The 20,380-nt window shown below is 36.0% G+C and overlaps 1 protein-coding gene across 1 annotated transcript; it reads right to left on the bottom strand.

The window, feature by feature from the left end:
• Positions 1-4,353: 4,353 nt before the first annotated feature.
• On the bottom strand, positions 4,354-5,522 carry LOC111157984 (olfactory receptor 10A7). The gene is made up of 2 exons (XM_022519759.1): positions 4,612-5,522; positions 4,354-4,393 (listed from the first exon to the last, which is right to left on the bottom strand). The coding sequence occupies exons 1-2, from the start codon at positions 5,520-5,522 to the stop codon at positions 4,354-4,356; spliced, it is 951 nt and encodes a 316-aa protein (XP_022375467.1).
• Positions 5,523-20,380: the final 14,858 nt, after the last annotated feature.

Here is a 20,380-nt window from a genome sequence, read left to right as displayed (position 1 = left end):
GTTTTTTATCCATTAAACTTCTTCATTAAAACAAAAACAAAGAAAATAAAAAAAACCTGGAACTGACTTTTGATGATTTACACAGGAAAGATTGAAAAGATGTTGAGAAGTATACCACATATAAAATGGGAAGGGAAATGCAAGAATAAGCAGCATTCAGGACCACAGTGAAAATCCAGATTCGTTGTGTGAACACACTGATGTGGCTACAACAACAACACAGGACACCAGAGCTTAAGCTTGCACTACCAGCACTGGACACTGGGGACCGCCACTACCACTGCAGTTTCCACTGCCCCTAGACACTGAGAGTGGCTGGTTTCATGTGAAACACTGTCCCCATTTCTTTGCATCCATAAATCAGAATTCAAAATCTGACTAGTTAAGCTTAGTGTACAAGCCCACAAACTAGCTCTGAGGGAATCTGGTAAAATACTGTCTGGCCTTCACTTTATCCATGGAAAATGGTTTTGCCTTCCCTAAGACTCAAAATGAGGAGTCTAGAGGCTTAAGTGGTCAGTAAATCACCACTGTTCCCTCCTTTTTGAATATAGTGAATTGTAGTAGCACAATGGAAACTCACAGGACTTTGCAAAGTTATTGAGTATTGGGTCCTGAATTCAAAACATTGATTATCTATCAAATATGTAGGTTTCATTCAGTAATGAATCAGCATTTGAAGTATATTTTATTCACTCTACTCCTGAAAATCCACAGCACTCACTATCAATATTATTTTGTAGTCTGAGATTATAAACGTGTATTATGTGCATTTTGTAGCATTGATTTTGGTAATTGAGAATTTTGCTTTATCTCCTCATTATATAATTACATTTTTATTAATTGCTCTTAGGTTTTATCTCCTAAACACAATTAAAACTCTCTTTGGGCAGTGTTATTTCCAGCATGTTAAATATAAATATAAAGTGATGTTATACATTGGACTGGATTCACTAATTTGACCTGACCACCGTTGAAATAAACCAGATAGACTTTTTAAGCTACACTGAAATATCAACATGTTAATTGTTCTTCTTGCCTCAGCTCTCATATATGTGACAAGACTGGATGGCATGTAAAGTAAGATCTAACCAATTCTTATTTTCGGGGTACCAGAGGTACCAGTTTTGGCCTTTGAAGACATCCTTCAACACTCAAAATTACAGACATTTGTAAGAAATATTTCCAGAAAGTCTTCTAAATAACAATATAGGGGCATATATATGGAAGAAATCTATGGAATTGTAAACTTAAGAAAAATTCCTTTTTTTCATACAACTAAAAAAGACAATTGTATCACCATAAAAGAAAAAAGTGATGAAAATATTTGTCCAAAGAAAACTCTGGAATTGTTAGTGATACCAATTTTAGCATTTTGGGGGTGAACAACTCATCAAATAAGTCCTTTTAATCATCTCTTCAGATATAATAATGACTATTAATTAGCTTTTGGAACTCTAAAGAAGAAATCAATTTGTAAGTTGAGGATGACAAGCTTGGAAAAAAAGCCTCTTCAAGGAGTTTGTGGCTCTGTGACTTAAATTTATAAATTTATTTATACTTACATTAAATTTATAAAACTATATGTAAATTTGTAAATTGAGGATGACAAGCTTACACTAAATTAATACATTTATTTATAAATGTATAAATTTATTTATACTTACATTAAATTTATAAAACTATATGAAATATATATGTATAACTATACTAAAAAACTATATGAAAATTATATGAAACATAATAATTATATTATAAATTACCCAAAGAAGCCATGGATTTTAAGTCAGACAAGATATGAAATAAGTGAATACCTTATGAAAATTTTTCCTGCATCTTACAGGAGGAAATTAATTTTACATTTCACTCTAAACATAAAAATGCATAACTAAAGCATACCCTTTCATATATGGGGTCTAATCTATATTTTATGTTATTCTAACAATAATACTATCAAACACTGAGAGAGGGTTTATTATGTATCAGGTGTTTCCATAAACTCTTTTCATAAATAACTGTTATTCTATTCTTGATTTTATTACGCTAGCTTATTAAACACATACACATTCACTACTAAACTGATTTTACAACCTCACAATCTACTCATGAGTCACATTCAAATAGTAAAAAACCAGGGACACCTGACTGACTCAGTCAAACATCTGACTCTTGATTTCTGCTCAGGTCATGATTTTAGGGTCGGGGATTGAGCCCCATGTCAAGCTCCACCTTCAGTGGGAAATCTACTTGAGATTTTCTCACTCTCCTTCTATCCCTCCCACTGTGCTTTCTCTTTCAAATAAATAAATAGATCTATTTTAAAAAGAAAAGAAAAGGAAAGAAAAGAAAACCATTGCAATAGTCTTACCAGATGGTCACTGAATTTAGCAACATTAATTTGGAATATGTGAGTTAAGCTTAAACAATTAAAAGACCATTGAAGGAGAAAGATTTAAAGGCACTGATATTTCCTACCCCAAACTCCCATTATGCTCAATGGATATAAACTTCAGGAAATAACAATTAAATTAAAATAAACATCACAAATTGCAAATTTGTGATGATTTTAAATTTCTCTGGGATATTGACCAAGAATGATAGAGGCTAGTTGCTGCTTACAGAAAAACCTATACAATTAAGAAAAATGTTGACTAATGAAGACTTAGAGCAATAGATACTATTGGTATAAATTGGATATTCAATATATATCTTTACAAGAGTGGAAATGTGAAATTTTCCAAAATTACATTTGACTCAATTTCATTTTGTCTTCTTAGTTGATTTAAGGCATTTATGGCCTTACAGACAATATTCCCATGTAGTGGTGTTTTATCAGGATGAAAATGTCCTAGAGATTTTTTTAAAAATTAACATATTGAATTTCAAATGTAGAAGGGTCTGAATTTGAATTCCTGTGACTACCTCTCAATAACCCTACCTTGTCAAGATTCTTAAATTTTCTGATCCTAATTCATCTTTTATGAAAAATAAATGTATAATAGGGTCTACCTATTGGGTTGTTGTGAGGACTTTTTTTAGGATTTTATTTAAGGATTTTTAGGATTTTATTTAATTATTTGAGAGAGAGAGAAAGAGCATGAGCATGGGAAGGGCAGAAGGGTAGTGAGAAGCAGTCTCCCCACTGAGCAGGGAGCCCAATGCGGAACTCGATCCAAAGACCCTGGGATCATGAACTGAACCGAAGGCAGATGTTCAACTGACTGAGCCACCTGGACACCCCATGAGGACATTTATTAATGCTTTGATAAATCATGTTGGCTATTATTATCACTATTCTTGCTTTTACTATAGTGGAAAGCAAGTATTTCTTGTTTAAATTCTAAGCAACAGCTAATTAATAAAAATTAATAAGCAACCCTGGATGGCTCAGTCAGTTGAGTGTGGGAGTCTTGGTTCTTGGTTCAGGTCATGATTTCAGGATCATGATACTGAGCCCCCTGTCAGGCTTTGCACTCAGCATGGAGTCTGCTTGAGATTCTCTTTCCTTACTCCTTCCCCTCTTTCTCTCTCTCAAATAAATAATCTTTAAAAAATAAAATAAAAATTAATAGATGATTTAGATGATTAAGCCAATGATCAAAGAGGTCCAGAACCATATTATGAAATATTTATATGAAGGTAATCTTGTTATGTAGCCTCATTTAAAGCAGCAACCTATGTAAAGAATTTGCACCATGAATTCTTGGCAACTACAAGTCCCCACTTTTCAATACATATTTTTAAAAGTTACCTAAAGCACATTACAAGATTATACTTGCATCATATTATGTGCAGAATATATAGGGGTCTCTGGTAAATATTTTCATTTATGCTTCATAACTTTTTTATTCTGATCTGTGCCCCACAAGGCTGGCCTTTATATACTTCATTGGCAGAAATTCTTGTCCTCTGTCTCAGATTTGGTTTGATGAAGAACAGGCATCAGCAGATTTGAGAGAGTCAGAATACCATAAGACCAGGATGGCTGCCTTTTTCCTCTAAAGAACAGGGCTCCAGTTATGTGGCTTTACATATAGTTGTAGCATCCTCCAGGTTCCAGGTAATACTTCTTCTCCTTACCCCTTCCAATCAAGACTTGTGGATTTTCCATCATATGAGTTGTATGACAATTATCTAGTCTTGCCCCCCAATTCACAAACAGAGCCCTCATAAATATTCTCTCAATTATCCCAAGAATACCATCTGTCTCTTTCTGGGAGTCTGACTGATACACTGAGACTCATCTATCACAGCAAGTGACACTGACAAAATCAGAGCTAATCTTGTACTCCTTTTAAGCTTTTGTCTGTGGGTTCTGCTGTCTCTTTGTTTAGAAACACTAAGCAATGGAACTCAAAACACATCTAACTTCTGCAAGACTTTTCGAGTAAATGTCCTCTTTTTTTTTTTTAATTTTATTTATTTATTTGTTAGGGAGAGAGAGAGAGAGCAAGCACAGGCAGACAGAGAGGCAGGCAGAGGCAGAGGGAGAAGCAGGCTCCCTGCTGAGCAAGGAGCCTGATGTGGGACTCAATCCCAGAACACTGGGATCATGCCCTGAGCTGAAGGCAGCCGCCCAACCAACTGAGCCACCCAGGCGTCCCAGTAAATGTCCTCTTGACTGCCCCCTTCACTTCATTGTTCCTGAGGCTATAGATGATAGGGTTTAACATAGGAGTGATGACAGTGTAGGACAATGACACTAGCTTCTTGCTTTCAGGGGACTGGTTGGATTTGGGCCTTAGGTAGGTCAAGCTGGCTGTTCCATAGAAAAGAGATACCACAATGAGGTGTGATGAACAAGTAGAGAATGCCTTCTGGCGACCAGTAGCAGAGGACATCCTCAGGATAGTGATGACAATGTGGGTATAGGAGACCAAAATGAGGGAAAAGGGAAACATGATAAATAGTAGCGTGGAAGCAAGTGCTTGCATTTCATACATGGTTGTATCCTGAGTGACTAGTTTCAGCACTGGAGGACCATCACAAAAAAAGTGATCTATAGTATTTGGTCCACAGAAAGGAAGGGCCATCAACCAAGCTGTCTGTAGCATAGAGACAGGAACACCAGACATCCAAGAGCCAAGAGCCATCCATAAGCATAGGGACCTATTCATTATGACTGAATAACGGAGAGGGTTACCAATGGCCACAAAGCGATCATATGCCATCATAGACAGGAGAAAACATTCAGAGCTACCAAAGAAGAAGAAAAAGTACATCTGGATCCCACAGCCTACAAAAGAGATGATTTTCCTTGGAGACACTAGATCCACCAGCATCTTTGGCACCATGACCAAGGTGAAACAGACTTCAAGAAGTGATAGGTTTCGGAGAAAGAAGTACATGGGTGTTTGAAGAGCAGGATCCACACTGGTGACTATGATGATAAGGAAGTTGCCCAACAAAGTAACTGTATAGATGACGAGGAACAAAATAAAGAGGGAAACTTGCATCTCAAGGTTATTTGTAAAACCGAGAAGAATAAATTCAGTGACTCTGGTGTGATTTTCACAAATCATATCTTAGAGTATTTTCTCTGTAAGAATCAAAATATGTGCATCAAAGGATAGTGTTTAAATATCGATATAATTTTAAAAATACCAATAAAAGCCATAACTGCATCTCTGTGCTCACATGTCTCACCATTCTATTTCTCTGAAGCAGAAAGAATGTTTAAAATAAGATAAATTAAGAAAAAATATATATCTTTTTTCATTTTATTTTATTTTATTTCTTTTCAGTGTTCCAACATTCATTGTTTATGCATCACACCCAGTGCTCCATGCAATACGTGCCCTCCATAATACCCACTACCAGGCTTACCCAACTTCCCATCCTTCTCCCCTCCAAAATTCTCTTTGTTTCTCAGAGTCCATAGGTTTCTCATGGTTTGTTTCCCACTCCAATATCTCCCAACTCACTTCTCCTCTCCATCTCCCAATGTCCTTTGTGTTATTCCTTATGCTCCACAAGTAAGTGAAACCATATGGCAATTGACTATCTCTGCTTGACTTATTTCATGTATGCACAGAGTGAATGATGGTGTGGAATGTACTCCATTCGGTAGAAACATGTAATTAATATAATAAAAGATTAGAAAATTGAAACTAGCTCATAATTTATCTTTTGTACCCTGGACTTACTTCATATTTTTAAAAAGTAGTAGATGGTGCTCACTTCAGCAGCACATATACTAAAATTGGAACAATACAGAGAAGATTAGCATGGCCCCTGTGCAAGGATGACACGCAAATTTGTGAAGTGTTCCATATTTTTAAATCTTATACTTGGGGTTCTTTTTGACGAGGTTCTTTTTTTTTTTTCTTTTATATATATATATATATTTTTTTCTCTTGTCATATACTTTTATCAGTCTTTTTGTTTGTCTGTTTTTGTTTGTATATTTCATAAATCTTACCTTGGGGCCCATTTGGGCTGAGCCTTCTCTTTTGTCTTTATTTTTTTTCCCCTCTCTCTCTCTCTCTCTATCTCTTTTTTTTTCTTTTTTCTCTCTTTCTTTTTTCTTTCATTTGGGTGGGGACTCTTGATTGCTCAGAAGCATTCCAGGGTGCACCTTGACTGCACCACGGTCGATACATCCAGCTACATCTGTTCAGCCATCTCTCACCAAAATGACTAGGAGGAGGAATGCCCAACAAAAAGGAAAATTCAGAGGATGGGCTTTCTGCAACAGAGCTAATGGCTGTCGACATAGACAATATGTCTGAAAGGGAATTCAGGCTAACAATTATCCAGGCAATAACTAGGTTGGAGAAAGCCATGGATGACAAAACAGAATTGATTAGGACAGAACTGAAAGCCACCAGGGATGATGTTCACAATGTTCTCAATGAGTTCCAATCTAATCTAAATTCTCTAAAAGCTAGGGTAATTGAGATAGATATAGAATTAGTGATTTGGAGGACAAACAGAGAGAAAGGATCAGGAGGAAGCCTGGAACGAACAGCTTAGAAGCCACGAAAACAGAATTAGGGAAATAAATGATGCCATGAAATGTTCTAACATCATATTTATTGGAATCCCTGGAGGGGAGGAGAAAGAAAGAAGTCTAGAAGATATAGTGGAACAAGTTCTCCATGAAAATTTTCCCAATCTCACGAATGGAACCAGCGTTCATGTACTAGAGGCAGGACGATCTCCCCCCAAGAATATAGATTCTCAAAAGTCCTTGAGACACCTGATAGTAAGAATGAGGTATTATAATTGTAGACAGGCTCTCTTGAAGACAGCTAGGACAAAGAAGCTACTTACATACAGAGGAAAGTCCATCAGAATAACGTCAGACCTATCTACAGAAACCTGGCAAGCCAGAAAGGGCTGGCAAGATATATTCAGGGCACTAAATGAGAAGAACATGCAGCCAAGAATACTTTATCCAGCAAGACTGACATTCAAAAGGGATGGAGAGATAAAGGGTTTCCAAGACCCACAAGGCTTAAAAGAGTATGCGACCACCAAGCCGAAACTGCAGAAAATATTAAGGGGGGTTCTATAAAAGAGGAAAAATCCTAAGAATAGCATTGAACAGAAATATAGAGACAATCTACAGAAAGAAAGACTTCAAAGGTAACACGATGTCAATAAAAATGTATCTATCAATAATCACTCTTAATGTGAATGGCTTAAATGCACCCATAAAATGACACAGGTTGCAGATTGATAAAACAACAGGACCCATCCATATGTTGTCTACAAGAGACCCATTTTGAACCTAAGGATACACCCATACTGAAAGTGAAGGGATGGAGAAGCATCTTTCATGCCAATGGGCCTCAAAAGGAGGCGGGGGTAGTGATTCTCATATCAGATAAATTAGATTTTAAACTAAAGATTGCAGTCAGAGATACAGAAGGACACTATATAATTCTTAAAGGAACTATCCACCAAGATGATCTAACAATTATAAATATCTATGCCCCCAATATGGGAGCAGCCAATTACATAAGAAAACTAATAATCAAGATAAAGAGGCATATTGATATGAATACATTAATAGTAGGAGATCTTAACACGCCTCTCTCAGAAATAGACAGATCATCAAAGCAGAAAATCAATAAAGAAACAAGAGCATTGAATGACACATTGGACCCGATGGACCTCATAGATATATACAGAACATTCCACCCTAAAACAACAGAATGCTCATTCTTCTCAAGTGCACATGGAACCTTCTCAAGAATAGACCACATACTGGGTCACAAATCAGGACTCAACTGATACCAAAAGACTGAGATTATTCCCTGCATATTCTCAGATCACAATGCTTTGAAGCTGGAGCTCAGTCACAAGGAAAAGTTCAGAAGGAACTCAAACACCTGGAAGCTAAAGACCACCTTGCTTAAGAATGCTTGGATCAACCAGGAGATCAAAGAAGAACTGAAACAATTCGTGGAAACCAATGAGAATGAAGACACTTTGGTCCAAACCTATGGGATACAGCAAATGCGGTCCTAAGGGGGAAATACATAGCCATCCAAGCCTCCCTCAAAAAAATTGAAAAATCCAGAATACACCAGCTGCCTCTACACCTTAAAAAACTGGAGAATCAACAACAAGTCAAACCAACTCCACACACAAGAAGGGAAATAATCAAGATTAGAGCAGAGATCAATGAGATAGAAACTAGAGATACAGTAGAACATATCAATGAAACTAGAAGCTGGTTTTTTGAAAGAATCAGTAAGATCGATAAACCATTGGCCACACTAATCCAAAAGAAAAGAGAGAAGGCTCAAATTAATAAAATTATGAATGAAAAGGGAGAGATCACAACTAACACCAAGGAAGTATAAACAATCATCAAAAGTTATTATCAACAGTTATATGCCAATAAGATAAGCAACCTAGAAGAAATGGATGCATTCCTGGAAAACTATAAACTCCCAAAATTGAACCAGGAAGAAATTGACAACCTGAATAGACTGATATCTAGTAACAAGATTGAAGCAGTGATCAAAAGCCTCCCAAAAAGCAAGAGCCCAGGACCTGACAGATTCTCTGGAGAATTCTACCAAAGTTTCAAAGAAGAAATAACACCTATTCTCCTGAAGCTGTTTCAAAAAATTGAAGCAGAAGGAAAACTTCCAGACTCTTTTTATGAAGCCAGCATTACCCTGATCCCCAAACCAGTCAAAGACCCCACCACAAAGGAGGATTTCAGACCAATATCACTGATGAATATGGATGCTAAGATTCTCAAAAAGATCCTAGCAAATAGGATCCAAAGGCACATTAAAAAGATTATCCACCATGACCAGGGGGGATTTATCCATGAGATGCAACGGTGGTTCAACATTTGCAAATCAATCAATGTGATAGAACAAATCAATAAGAGAAGAGAGAAGAACCACATGGTCCCCTCAATTGATGCAGAAAAAGCATTGGACAAAATCCAGCATCCGTTTCTAATTAAAACACTTCAAATTATAGGGATAGAGGGAACATTCCTGAACTTCATCAAATCTATCTATGAAAAACCCACAGCAAATATCATCCTCAATGGAAAAAAGCTCACAGCCTTCCCATTGAGATCAGGAACACGACAAGGAAGCCTACTCTCACCACTCTTGTTCAAAATAGTACTAGAAGTCCTAGCAACAGCAATCAGACAACAAAGAGAAATAAAAGGTATCCAAATTGGCAATGAAGAAGTCAAACTCTCTCTCTTCGCAGATGACATGATTCTTTATATGGAAAATCCAAAAGACTCCACCTCCCAAACTACAGAACTCATACAGCAATTCAGCAACGTGGCAGGATACAAAGTCAATGTACAGAAATCAGTGGCTTTCTTAAACACTAACAATGAAAATACAGAAAGGGAAATTAGAGAATCGATTCCATTTACTATAGCACCATAAACCATAAGATACCTGGGAATAAACATAACCAAAGAGGTAAAATGTACTCGAGGAACTAGAGAACACTCACAAAAGAAATTGAAGAAAACACAAAAAGATGGAAGACCATTCCATGCTCTTGGATCGGAAGAATAAACATTGTTAAAATGTCTATACTGCCTAGAGCAATCTATACTTTTAATGTCATTCCGATCAAAATTCCACCGGTGTTTTTCAAAGAGCTGGAGCAAATAATCCAAAAATTTGTATGGAATCAGAAGAAACCCCAAATTGCTAAGGAAATGTTGAAAAACAAAAATAAAGCTGGCGGCATTACATTATATGATTTCAAGCTTTACAAAGCTGTGATCACCAAGACTGGTGATAATAGTACTGGCATAAAAATAGACACATAGACCAATGGAACAGAGTAGAGAGCCCAGATATGGACCCTCAACTCTATGGTCAAATAATCTTCGACAAAACAGGAAAAAATATACTGTGGAAAAAAGACAGTCTCTTCAGTAAATGGTGCTGGGAAAATTGGACAGCTATATGTAGAAGAATGAAACTCGACCATTCTCTTACACCGTACACAAAGATAAACTCGAAATGGATAAAAGACCTCAATGTGAGGCAGGAATCCATCAGAATCCTAGAGGAGAACATAGGCAGTAACCTCTTCGATATCAGCCACAGCAACTTCTTTCAAGATATGTCTCCAAAGGCAAAGGAAACAAAAGTGAAAATGAACTTTTGGGACTTCATCAAGGTTGAAAGATTCTGCACAGCAAATGAAACAGCCAACAAAACAAAGAGGCAACCCACGGAATGGGAGAAGATATTTGCAAATGACAGTACACACAAAAGGTTGATATCCAGGATCTAGAAAGAACTCCTGAAACTCAACGCACACAAAACAGAGAATCATATCAAAAAATGGGCAGAAGACATGAACAGACACTTCTCCATCGAAGACATACAAATGGCTATCAGACACATGAAAAAATGTTCATCATCACTAGCCATCAGGGAGATTCAAATTAAAACCACATTCTTACACCAGTTTTAATGGCCAAAATTAGCAAGACAGGAAACGATGTGTGTTGGAGAGGATGTGGAGAAAGGGGAACGCTCTTACACTGTTGGTGGGAATGTAAGTTGGTGCAACCACTTTGGCAAACAGTGTGGAGATTCCATAAAAAATTAAAAATAGACAATTAAAAAAAAAGAAATTAAATATAGAGCTTCCCTATGACCCTGCAATTGTGCTACTTGGTATTTACCCCAAGATACAGGTGTAGTGAAAAGAAGGGCCATCTGTACCCCAATGTTTATAGCAGCAATGGCCATGGTTGCCAAACTGTGGAAAGAACCAAGATGCCCTTCAACGGACAAATGGATAAGGAAGATGTGGTCCATATACACTATGAAGTATTATGCCTCCATCAGAAAGGATGAATACCCAACTTTTGTATCAACATGGACAGGACTGGAAGAGATTATGCTGAGTGAAATAAGTCAAGCAGAGAGAGTCAATTATCATATGGTTTCACTTATTTGTGGAGCATAAGAAATAACACGGAGGACATAGGGAAATGGAGAGGTGAAGGGAGTTGAGGGAAATTGGAAGGGGAGGTGAACCATGAGAGACTATGGACTCTGGAAAACAACTTGAGGGTTTTGAAGGGGTGGGGGGTGGGAGGTTGGGGAGCCAGGTGGTGGGTATTAGAGAGGGCACGTATTGCATGGAGCACTGGGTGTGGTACAAAAAACAATGAATTTTGTTACGCTGAAAAGAAATTTAAAAACAAAAGGGGGGTGGGAAAAACATAGTAGATGATCCTATTGTAATGACTATCTGCCTAAACTACTTCCACTTAATCATGATAATAGCATGCTTCTGGTGAAGAATATGAGCTACAGACAGTGATCACTGACAAGACAAAATATGCACCAAGGTGATAAGGAGTTAATAAGATTGATGCAAGATATATATACTTTTTCATGATGAGTAGAAAAAAACAAAACTTCTTAATGAATATGACATTCAATAGAGAAGTCCACCTTCCAACACTCATTTCAATTCCTGGCCATCAAAACAGCTCTGCTTCCCACTGTGTTGTGACTTTGTCAAATTTTCATTTATTAAGTAAAGTTGGTGTGTACGATGTTGAGCATGGTTCAACAAAAGACCACAAGGGAAAGGAAATAGAATTTTTTACTCACTGGTTCTGGAAGAGGCACAAAGTTCTCTCAAGGAGGCACATCAGGAAGTCAACACATTGCACAGGCAGAAAGAGTGGAACAGGAGCTATGGCACATGCTTTTATTAGGGCCCAAGTGTGGAGTACTTTGGGATTCCCTGGCTAAGGCCAGGTTGGTCAATTTAAATGGAAAAGAGCAGGATTTTGTTATGCTTCCCAGCAGTTTTATTTAAGGGCATATAAAGAGAAGGACCTGGGAGACAAGGGAGCCTATTATTTATCACAAGGGCAGTTGGGTAGGGTCTAGCAGGAACTTATATTTCCTTGTGACTTTTTGGGTTGTTACCCAGGACATACACTTGAGGGAAGGGTTAATGTCAGTTCAAGGTCTCTGCAGGCAACTTGGCTATCCTAAATGGTTGCCAAGTCAGCAACATTATGAAGTAGTTTACCCAAACCATCAACAGCAGTCAATCATTTTCAATATCACATGATCAGAAGTGAGAGCCACTATTGCATGTCCACTAAAAATCTAGTCTAGTCATAAAAGTACTGACTCAATTATTATGAACTCAAGCACTGTATCTTATTTAGAATAAAATATTTTGACTGAAAGTAGAATTATACAAATATTTTCTGTACAAATTTTACTTAGCAATAACATATCAAACATTTGTCATCACAGAAACATGCTGGAAAAAACAATTATTCATAATGGTACATTGAAGTTGAGATGAGCAATGTTTCTGTGTTTTTCAAATATTGGAGCTAGGGGGCGCCTGTGTGGCTCAGTGGGTTAAGCTGCTGCCTTCGGCTCAGGTCATGATCTCAGGGTCCTGAGATCGAGTCCCACATCGGGCTCTCTGCTCAGCAGGGAGCCTGCTTCCCTCTCTCTCTCTGCCTGCCTCTCTGTCTACTTGTGATCTCTGTCTGTCAAATAAATAAAATCTAAAAAAAAAAAAATATTGGAGCTAGGTGAATATTGGATCTATTACTTTACAATACATATTTTAAATTTAATTGAGGAAAAAACCTAACTACTTCATTGTAGAGTAAAATTATATTTAAAATGGGCTTCCCCTCTGAAAGTGAGGAGCTGGAAACTCACAGCATATAGATCTATTCTGAAACAATTAGTTCAATTGAAGATTCCATGTTTTAATTCTGCCCTAAACATATGTAGTTTTGGTTCTATCTCACCTGTCTTTTTTGCTTATGTAAGTTCTGAGCTAAAGTCCTCAATAGCATTAGGAAAGGAACTCTGGTGATCCTATGCTCTCCATTCCCCTAGGGGTCCTAGGATAATAGGTAACAGATATAACAGTGACCAATACTCTCTCACCATAATTGCAAAACTACTTCAATACCATTCTCGCCATTGGTAATAGCAACAACACTATTGTTGGTACATTGAGCAAAACTGATAAAAAGCTTCATATGTATTATCATGCTCACCAATATTTTGCCACAACTCTAAAATTGTTATGGGTCTAAAAATACTCCACTTTTTGTGTTGAGAAAAAAAGAATGAGGGTTGATGAAGGTATCAATATTTCATTGATATTTGTTCATTTATATTTATTATATTATGATTTTTAGTGTATGCCTACAATGCCTAAACCACCACTGTCTCTCAGAATTCTGATATTGATGTAGCAGAGAGCAATGCTAGGTTGAATGGTTGAACTCTGAGTGATCAAGATCTACAGTGTACCATCCATGGTCTCTAATGTAAATATGAATAAGGCTGTCCAAGAAAATTGTCAGTTTCTTGATTTCTTGATAATTAGCACTGTACATTTTTCACCTTGCCTTTACATTACATTGCACACACACACACACACACACACACATATATCCACATACATATATATATATATATATATCCTCAAAAAAAGATTCATCAGCAGTGATTATAGTCACTATCACAGATTTATATTAATGTCTTTCCTTTTTAATTTTCAAACTGTGACTGAGTTGCCACAATTACTGCATAGATCTGGAGAATATACTATTTTACTTGTTGCATGACATTTTGATAATTTAATGATATTTACTTAAGTCCACTATTGTAGTTGGCTATGTCTAATGAGGCTAAAGAGCTTTTCACCTCCTGTCAACTTCAAACATTTCAGAAGAAATAGACTTTACCTTTCATTCTGGCCTGCTTTTCTACAAATACATGTTTTCTCATTAAAAAGAAAATATATTATGGATCAATGCATGTCAACTTCAAACATTTCAGAAGAAATAGACTTTACCTTTCATTCTGGCCTGCTTTTTTACAAATACATTTTTCTCATTAAAAAAAAAAATATTATGGATCAATGCAATTACATCATTAGGATTTGGAAAACAAGCCAAAGCTCAGATTGTTATTAAATTCTCTAACTAGAACAGAACAACACAAAGTATAAGTTAGTAAATTGGAGAATGAATGAACCCAGGATCTGAATTGAAATACTTTGTATGGTTGTTATCCACAGCATTCCTTAATATACAACTCTCATTTTTTTCTTAATGCTCTTTTCTTTAGCATTCTATAGCTTTCTAGACAGAACACGGGCTCTATTGTTTTTGTTTTTTTATTTTAATAATGCATAAACTTACTCCTTTTCCCATAAATGAAGTCCCATATTTATTTTTCTTAAAATGTTATTATTATATACAGATACCCAGGTAAAACTAGTTTTTTTTTTTCCTTAAAAATTGAAGAATGAAATGTCGTAAAGAATATTGGGATATATCTTACCAAATAAAATCCCATATTTTCTTCTTTAATTGGAAGCTTAATGATATTTTTAAAAACAAGAAATTTTGTTGATTAGCTCAGATCTTCAGAATTAAGCAAATGCCAGGGCGCCTGGGTGGCTCAGTCAGTTAGACATCTGCCTTCAGCTCAGGTCATGATCTCGGGATCCTGGGACTGAGCCCCATGTAGGGCTCTCTGCTCAGGGGAGAGACTGACTCTCTCTCTCTCAGTCAAGTAAATAAATAAAATCTTAAAAAAAAAAAAAGAATTAAGCAAATACCTTAGGCAGACGAGCCTGCTTTGCACTGGCACTAAATGGTTGATATATTTTAGAAGTAATACTTAAAAGTATGAATGGCCTTGGGGAAATGATCCCAGGGACATTAGAGGGACCTACTGTTAATTAAACAATTCTTTTATCTCATAGGGGAGGATATAGAATTTTCATGGAACTATCTATATTTTCTTCAAGTTATAATGATTGCAATTCAATATGTATTTCTCAATAATAGATATTTTCTGATGAGTCTATTGAGCACACTGGTCAGGTTCCCCAGGATTATAACTATCAATATGCCAAGACTATGTGAGGAACATAAATTTTAATTTTTCCCATAAGATTTTTGTATTTTTTTGTGGAATAGATTTTGGTCCAATGCTGATAAAAGAAATTTGTACCATGTCCTTGAAATTGGCATGATTTTTAAATTTCAGTTTTATTTCATTTTAAAATGTTATTTTAAACACAAATTATCCTAAAAATCATCTTTTTCAAATGATTAAATACATCAAGTTAATTAAGCTGATAACACGTAATTTATTGTTGTCTTAAGCCTTAAATAGTTTAGCTGTTGGTTTGTTTTAATATGAGAATATTGTAAACAGTACCAAGATTCATATACTGTTCCATGGAAGCAGTATCTTATAGTATCTAAAATGGTCAATGTCATAAAGAAGTTAAGTAATTTTTCTTTCTTTTTTAGCACTTGGAATGTTTTATCCTTGAAATTTCTCAGACTACTTCATTTAGTAAGTAGAGACATCATTATTCTTTGCAGTGTTTTGTAATGAGCTAACAACACTATGGAAATCACTCTGTTTTATTAAAATGTATTTGTTGTAGAAGCAACTCATAAATAAATATAAGGTTAAAATGCCTACAAATTAGCACAATGGGAATGATTCCTAAAAATTCTAATGAAATCTAAGGGGGACAAAAAGTCTTGAAAAGGCCATAGGAGCTTAAGGTTAATCTAAGCACGAGCAGTGGGTTTAATGGATAGAAAACTTCATCACTTCCTAGTTTTACTTCCATCTCAAAAAGAAATATGAAGTTCCCTGCTACATTTGCAAAAGTTAAAGGACTATTCCTTAATCCTTATTTTCCAAGTAAGTGAACTAACAATGGAGGATGGTTTAAAGTATTTTTTTAATCTTCAATTGGATACATCCATCTTTAAAATTAGTAAGAAAATCTCTAACCATTTCAAAGAAAAAGTTATAAGAAAATGTATTTTATCTATCTTTTTTTAATGTAAATTCAGTCTAATTAACATACAGTGTATTACTAGTTTCAGAGGTAGAGTTTAGTGATTCATCAGTTGCATACAACATCCAATTCTCATTACATCAAGTGCCTCCTTAATGCTCATCACCCGTTTAGCCCATTCCCCCACCCACCTTCCCTGCAGCAACCCTCAGTTTGTTTAAAAGTCTCTTGGAGTATAACAAATAGCATGGAGGACAAGGGGAGTTAGAGAGGAGAAGGGAGTTGAGGGAAATTGGAAGGGGAGGTGAACCATGAGAGACTATGGACTCTGAAAAACAATCTGAGGGTTTTGAAGGGGCGGGGGATGGGAGGTTGGGGGAACCAGGTGGTGGGTATTGAAGAGGGCACGGATTGCATGGAGCATTGGGTGTGGTGCAAAAACAATGAATACTGTTATGCTGAAAATAAATTTAAAAAATTTAAAAAAAGAAGTCTCTTGGAGTGCCTGTGTGACTCTCAGTCCTTAAGTACCTGACTTCTGCTCAGAGTCCTGGGATTTAGCCCTATGTGGGGCTCCCTGCTCAGTGAGAAGCCTGCTTCTCCCTTTCCCTCTCCCCCACCCCTGTGCTTGTGCAAGCTCTCTTTCTTTCTGTCAAATAAATAATCTTAACAAAATTTTTTAAGTCTCTTATGGTTTGTCTCCCTCTCTGATTTTGTCTTATTTCACTCTTTTTTCCCTTTTCCTATGTTCCTCTGTTTCTTAAATTCCACATATAAGTGAATCATATGATATTTATCTTGTACTTGATCTATCTTACTTCATACCTGTATCATATAAATAACTATACATCATATAAAGGATAGAGTTACAAATTCAGCAAGAAAATCAGTGGAAAGTGGTGCATTACTAAATTTATATGTCAGGCTTTTATTTTTTTAAATATTTATTTATTTATTTAAGATAAAGAGAGCAAGGGAGAGTGGAGGTAGAAGCAGAGGGAGAGAGAGAGAGATTGAGAGAGATTGAGATTGAGACTGAGTGCAGAGCCCGACATGGAGCTCAGTCTCAAGACCCTGAAATCATGAACTGAGCTGAAATCAAGTCAGCCACTTAACCCACTGAGCCATCCAGGCACCCTTTGTTTTTTAAAAAGATTGAATCAAAGTTTTATAAGATCTCAACAAGAAAACTGTGAAAATCAACTTGTCCAAATGTATGGTGAACTTCAATGGAGTTATTTCTAAATTATCTAAATGAATATCACTTTCTCAACCCACACACACATACAAAATTCAGATAAAATACTTTGTATAAGCTCACTGTATAAGTATCCAAATGCCACTCTATAATAGGCTAGCTCCTTACCAGTTCCTAATGTCACAAACAATACATTCCCTGACTATAGATTACTGCCATCTTGTGGATAGTTCATCACAACTATTTTAGCCAAAAGTTTTCCAGTTGTATTTTTGTATTTACCTGAAGACAAATCAACAATTCTTTTCTGATAGATTTTTTATTCGTTCTTCTGTGAAATGGCAGGCACTGTGAAAAGCAGCAGGTTTGAAAGTTAAAATAGACACAGATCCCATTCCAAAAAGATTATGGAGCAATTCTCATTTAGTGAAAATCATTTTGAAAGAGTAAAGAATGAAGACATGCCAGTTAAAGAGGGTGTCTAGTTGCTCTTGAACAAAGAAAAAATATTACCTTACATGTGTCTAGGTTTTGGTCCATAGATTTCTGTTTTAGATTTTAATATGTGAGTTAATCCAGGGGATATCAAGCTCTTAGAGTATGATGAGCACAAATTAAAATCATCCGAAAATGGTGTGTAAATGCGAAAGGCATGTAAACAGTAAAGGTGTGTAAAATACTATTTGTGTGCTTTAAATTGAGGGATATATCCTCTTCTTTTACTTTTTTTGCTTGAATACAGTTGACACGCATTTTGTTTTGTTTTGTTTTAAATAAATCCTCCCATGTGGGGTTTGAACCTGAGATCAAGAGTCACATTCCAAGAGTCATTTCTAAGGATTCATGTAATTAGATCAAGCCAACTCAGATTGCTCAGAATAATCTCCCCATCTTAGAGTCTCTAGAATTTTTACACTTACAAAACGCCTTTTTTCCATATAAAGGAACATATTCACAGGTTTCGGGGATTAGGCCCTGGACATCTTTGGGGAGCCATTATTCTCCCTGCCATATTGAATTATCAAAAAGTAATATGGAACTCATAAAATTTCTAATTAAACTGCAATTCATAATTATTTTTAATAGCATCAAAAAATGAGGACTTAACTATCCATCCCTAGACTTAAAAAGAAATAACAAATTAAACCCAATGAAAATGGGAGGAAATAACAAAGAAAACATCAGAGATTAATGAAACAAAATGCATGTACAGAGGAGAATATTAGTGGAGTCAATACTGATTCTTTGAAAAGAATTAAAATTTCGCAATACTCTGGCAAGATATACTCAGAAAATAAAGTGAATAATATTCTAAATGAGATAGTGAATAATAAATAATAAATAACAAAAATAAAAAGTAAGTAAAAGGTATCTCCCTTCAGGTATTCCAACAAAAAAAGAGTAAGTGTCAAAAGAAGATAACAATGTGATGAATGAAATTTTAAAACCCTGAGCAAAAAAAAAATATAACTTTCCAAGGCTGACTCACGAAAAACAAGATAATTGGATTAGACAGGTTTTTTTTAAGAATGAATCAGTAGTCAAAAGAAATCCCCCCAAAATATAGAACCCGATGTCTTCACCAGAAAATTCTACCAAACAATTAAAAATGAAACAATTACACACACACTATCAAGTCTTTCACAAACTGTTTTTGTGTGTAAATAATGGAAGAAATGTTAGTGTTCTGAAATTATTTTATTAAGCTGAATCACTATTCAGACCTAATACCAATAAATTCTGTACTAGGAAGGAATATTGCCAACATTATTCTTGAACATCAATGTAAAGATCCAAAATTAGCTATTAGGAAAAATAATTCAGGAATGCATAAAAGTGATAACATATAATGATCACATTTGACATTAGAAAACTGGTCAATTCTTTACCATTTTAAGAGATTAAACATAAGAAATCATGATATCAGGGTGCCTGGGTGGCTCAGTGGGTTAAGCTTCTGCCTTTGGCTCAGGTCATGATCTCAGGGTCCAGGGATCGAGCCCTGCATCATGGTGGGGGCAGGTCTCTGCTCAGCAGGGAGCCTGCTTCCCCCTCTCTCGCTTCCTGCCTCTCTGCCTACTTGTGATCTCCCTCTCTATCAAATAAATAAACAAAATATTTAAAAAAAAAGAAATCATGATATCTTTTTATTAGGTGCACACAAAGAGTTTGATTGTATTTTACAGTCATTCTTTACTCTCAGCAAACGATCTATTGATTATAATTATCTATTGTTATTATCTATCACTATGTTGCAAATTACCTCAGTACTTAGAACAGTAATAAACATTGGTTACCTCAAAATTTCCATGGTTTCGGAATTCATTTTATCCAGGAGGTTTTGGCTCAGAGCCATTAACTAGACTGCACTCAAGATATGCTCTCATTTGTATGTGGGATCTAAAAAAGCTAAGCTCATGGAAACAGAGTAGAATGGTTGTTGCCAGGGGCAAAAGCAGATGGGGTGGGGAGGGAAGATGTTGGTCAAAGGCATAAACTTCTAGTCATGAGAGGAAGATCTAATGATGACTATGGTTAACAATATTGTATTATATACTTGAAAGTTGCTAAGAGAGTAAGTCTTAAATGTTCCCACCACATGCACACAAAAATGGTAATTATGTGTTGCTATGGAGGTGTTAACTAAGTCTCATATGGTAATCATTTCACAAGCTATACACATGTATCAAATCATCACATTGTACACCTTAAACTTGTACAATGTTATTTGTCAATTAATATCTCAGTAAAGCTGGAAAAAAAAAGATTTGGGCTAAGAAGGCTGCAGCCATCTGGCACTAAGCTGGAGCTGGTTGATCAGCTTCCCAAGGGTGACACGCACTGCTGTTTAGTTGGTTCTGACTACTGGCA

Source organism: Enhydra lutris, unplaced genomic scaffold, assembly GCF_002288905.1.
Source record: "Enhydra lutris kenyoni isolate GAN:26980312 unplaced genomic scaffold, ASM228890v2 scaffoldscaffold56, whole genome shotgun sequence".
NCBI classification, from domain to species: Eukaryota; Metazoa; Chordata; class Mammalia; order Carnivora; family Mustelidae; genus Enhydra; species Enhydra lutris.
The sequence above is the reverse complement of the archived record's forward strand: the minus strand, read 5'-3'. Positions and strand labels throughout refer to the sequence as shown.

Coding starts and splice junctions, on each gene's coding strand:
- LOC111157984 (XM_022519759.1), bottom strand. CDS start 5,522: ATGATTTGTGAAAATCACACCAGAGTCACTGAATTTATTCTTCTCGGT. Junction 4,394..4,611: donor AAGGGGGCAGTCAAGAGGAC/ATTTACTGGGAC, acceptor AAAAAAGAGGAC/ATTTACTCGAAAAGTCTTGC.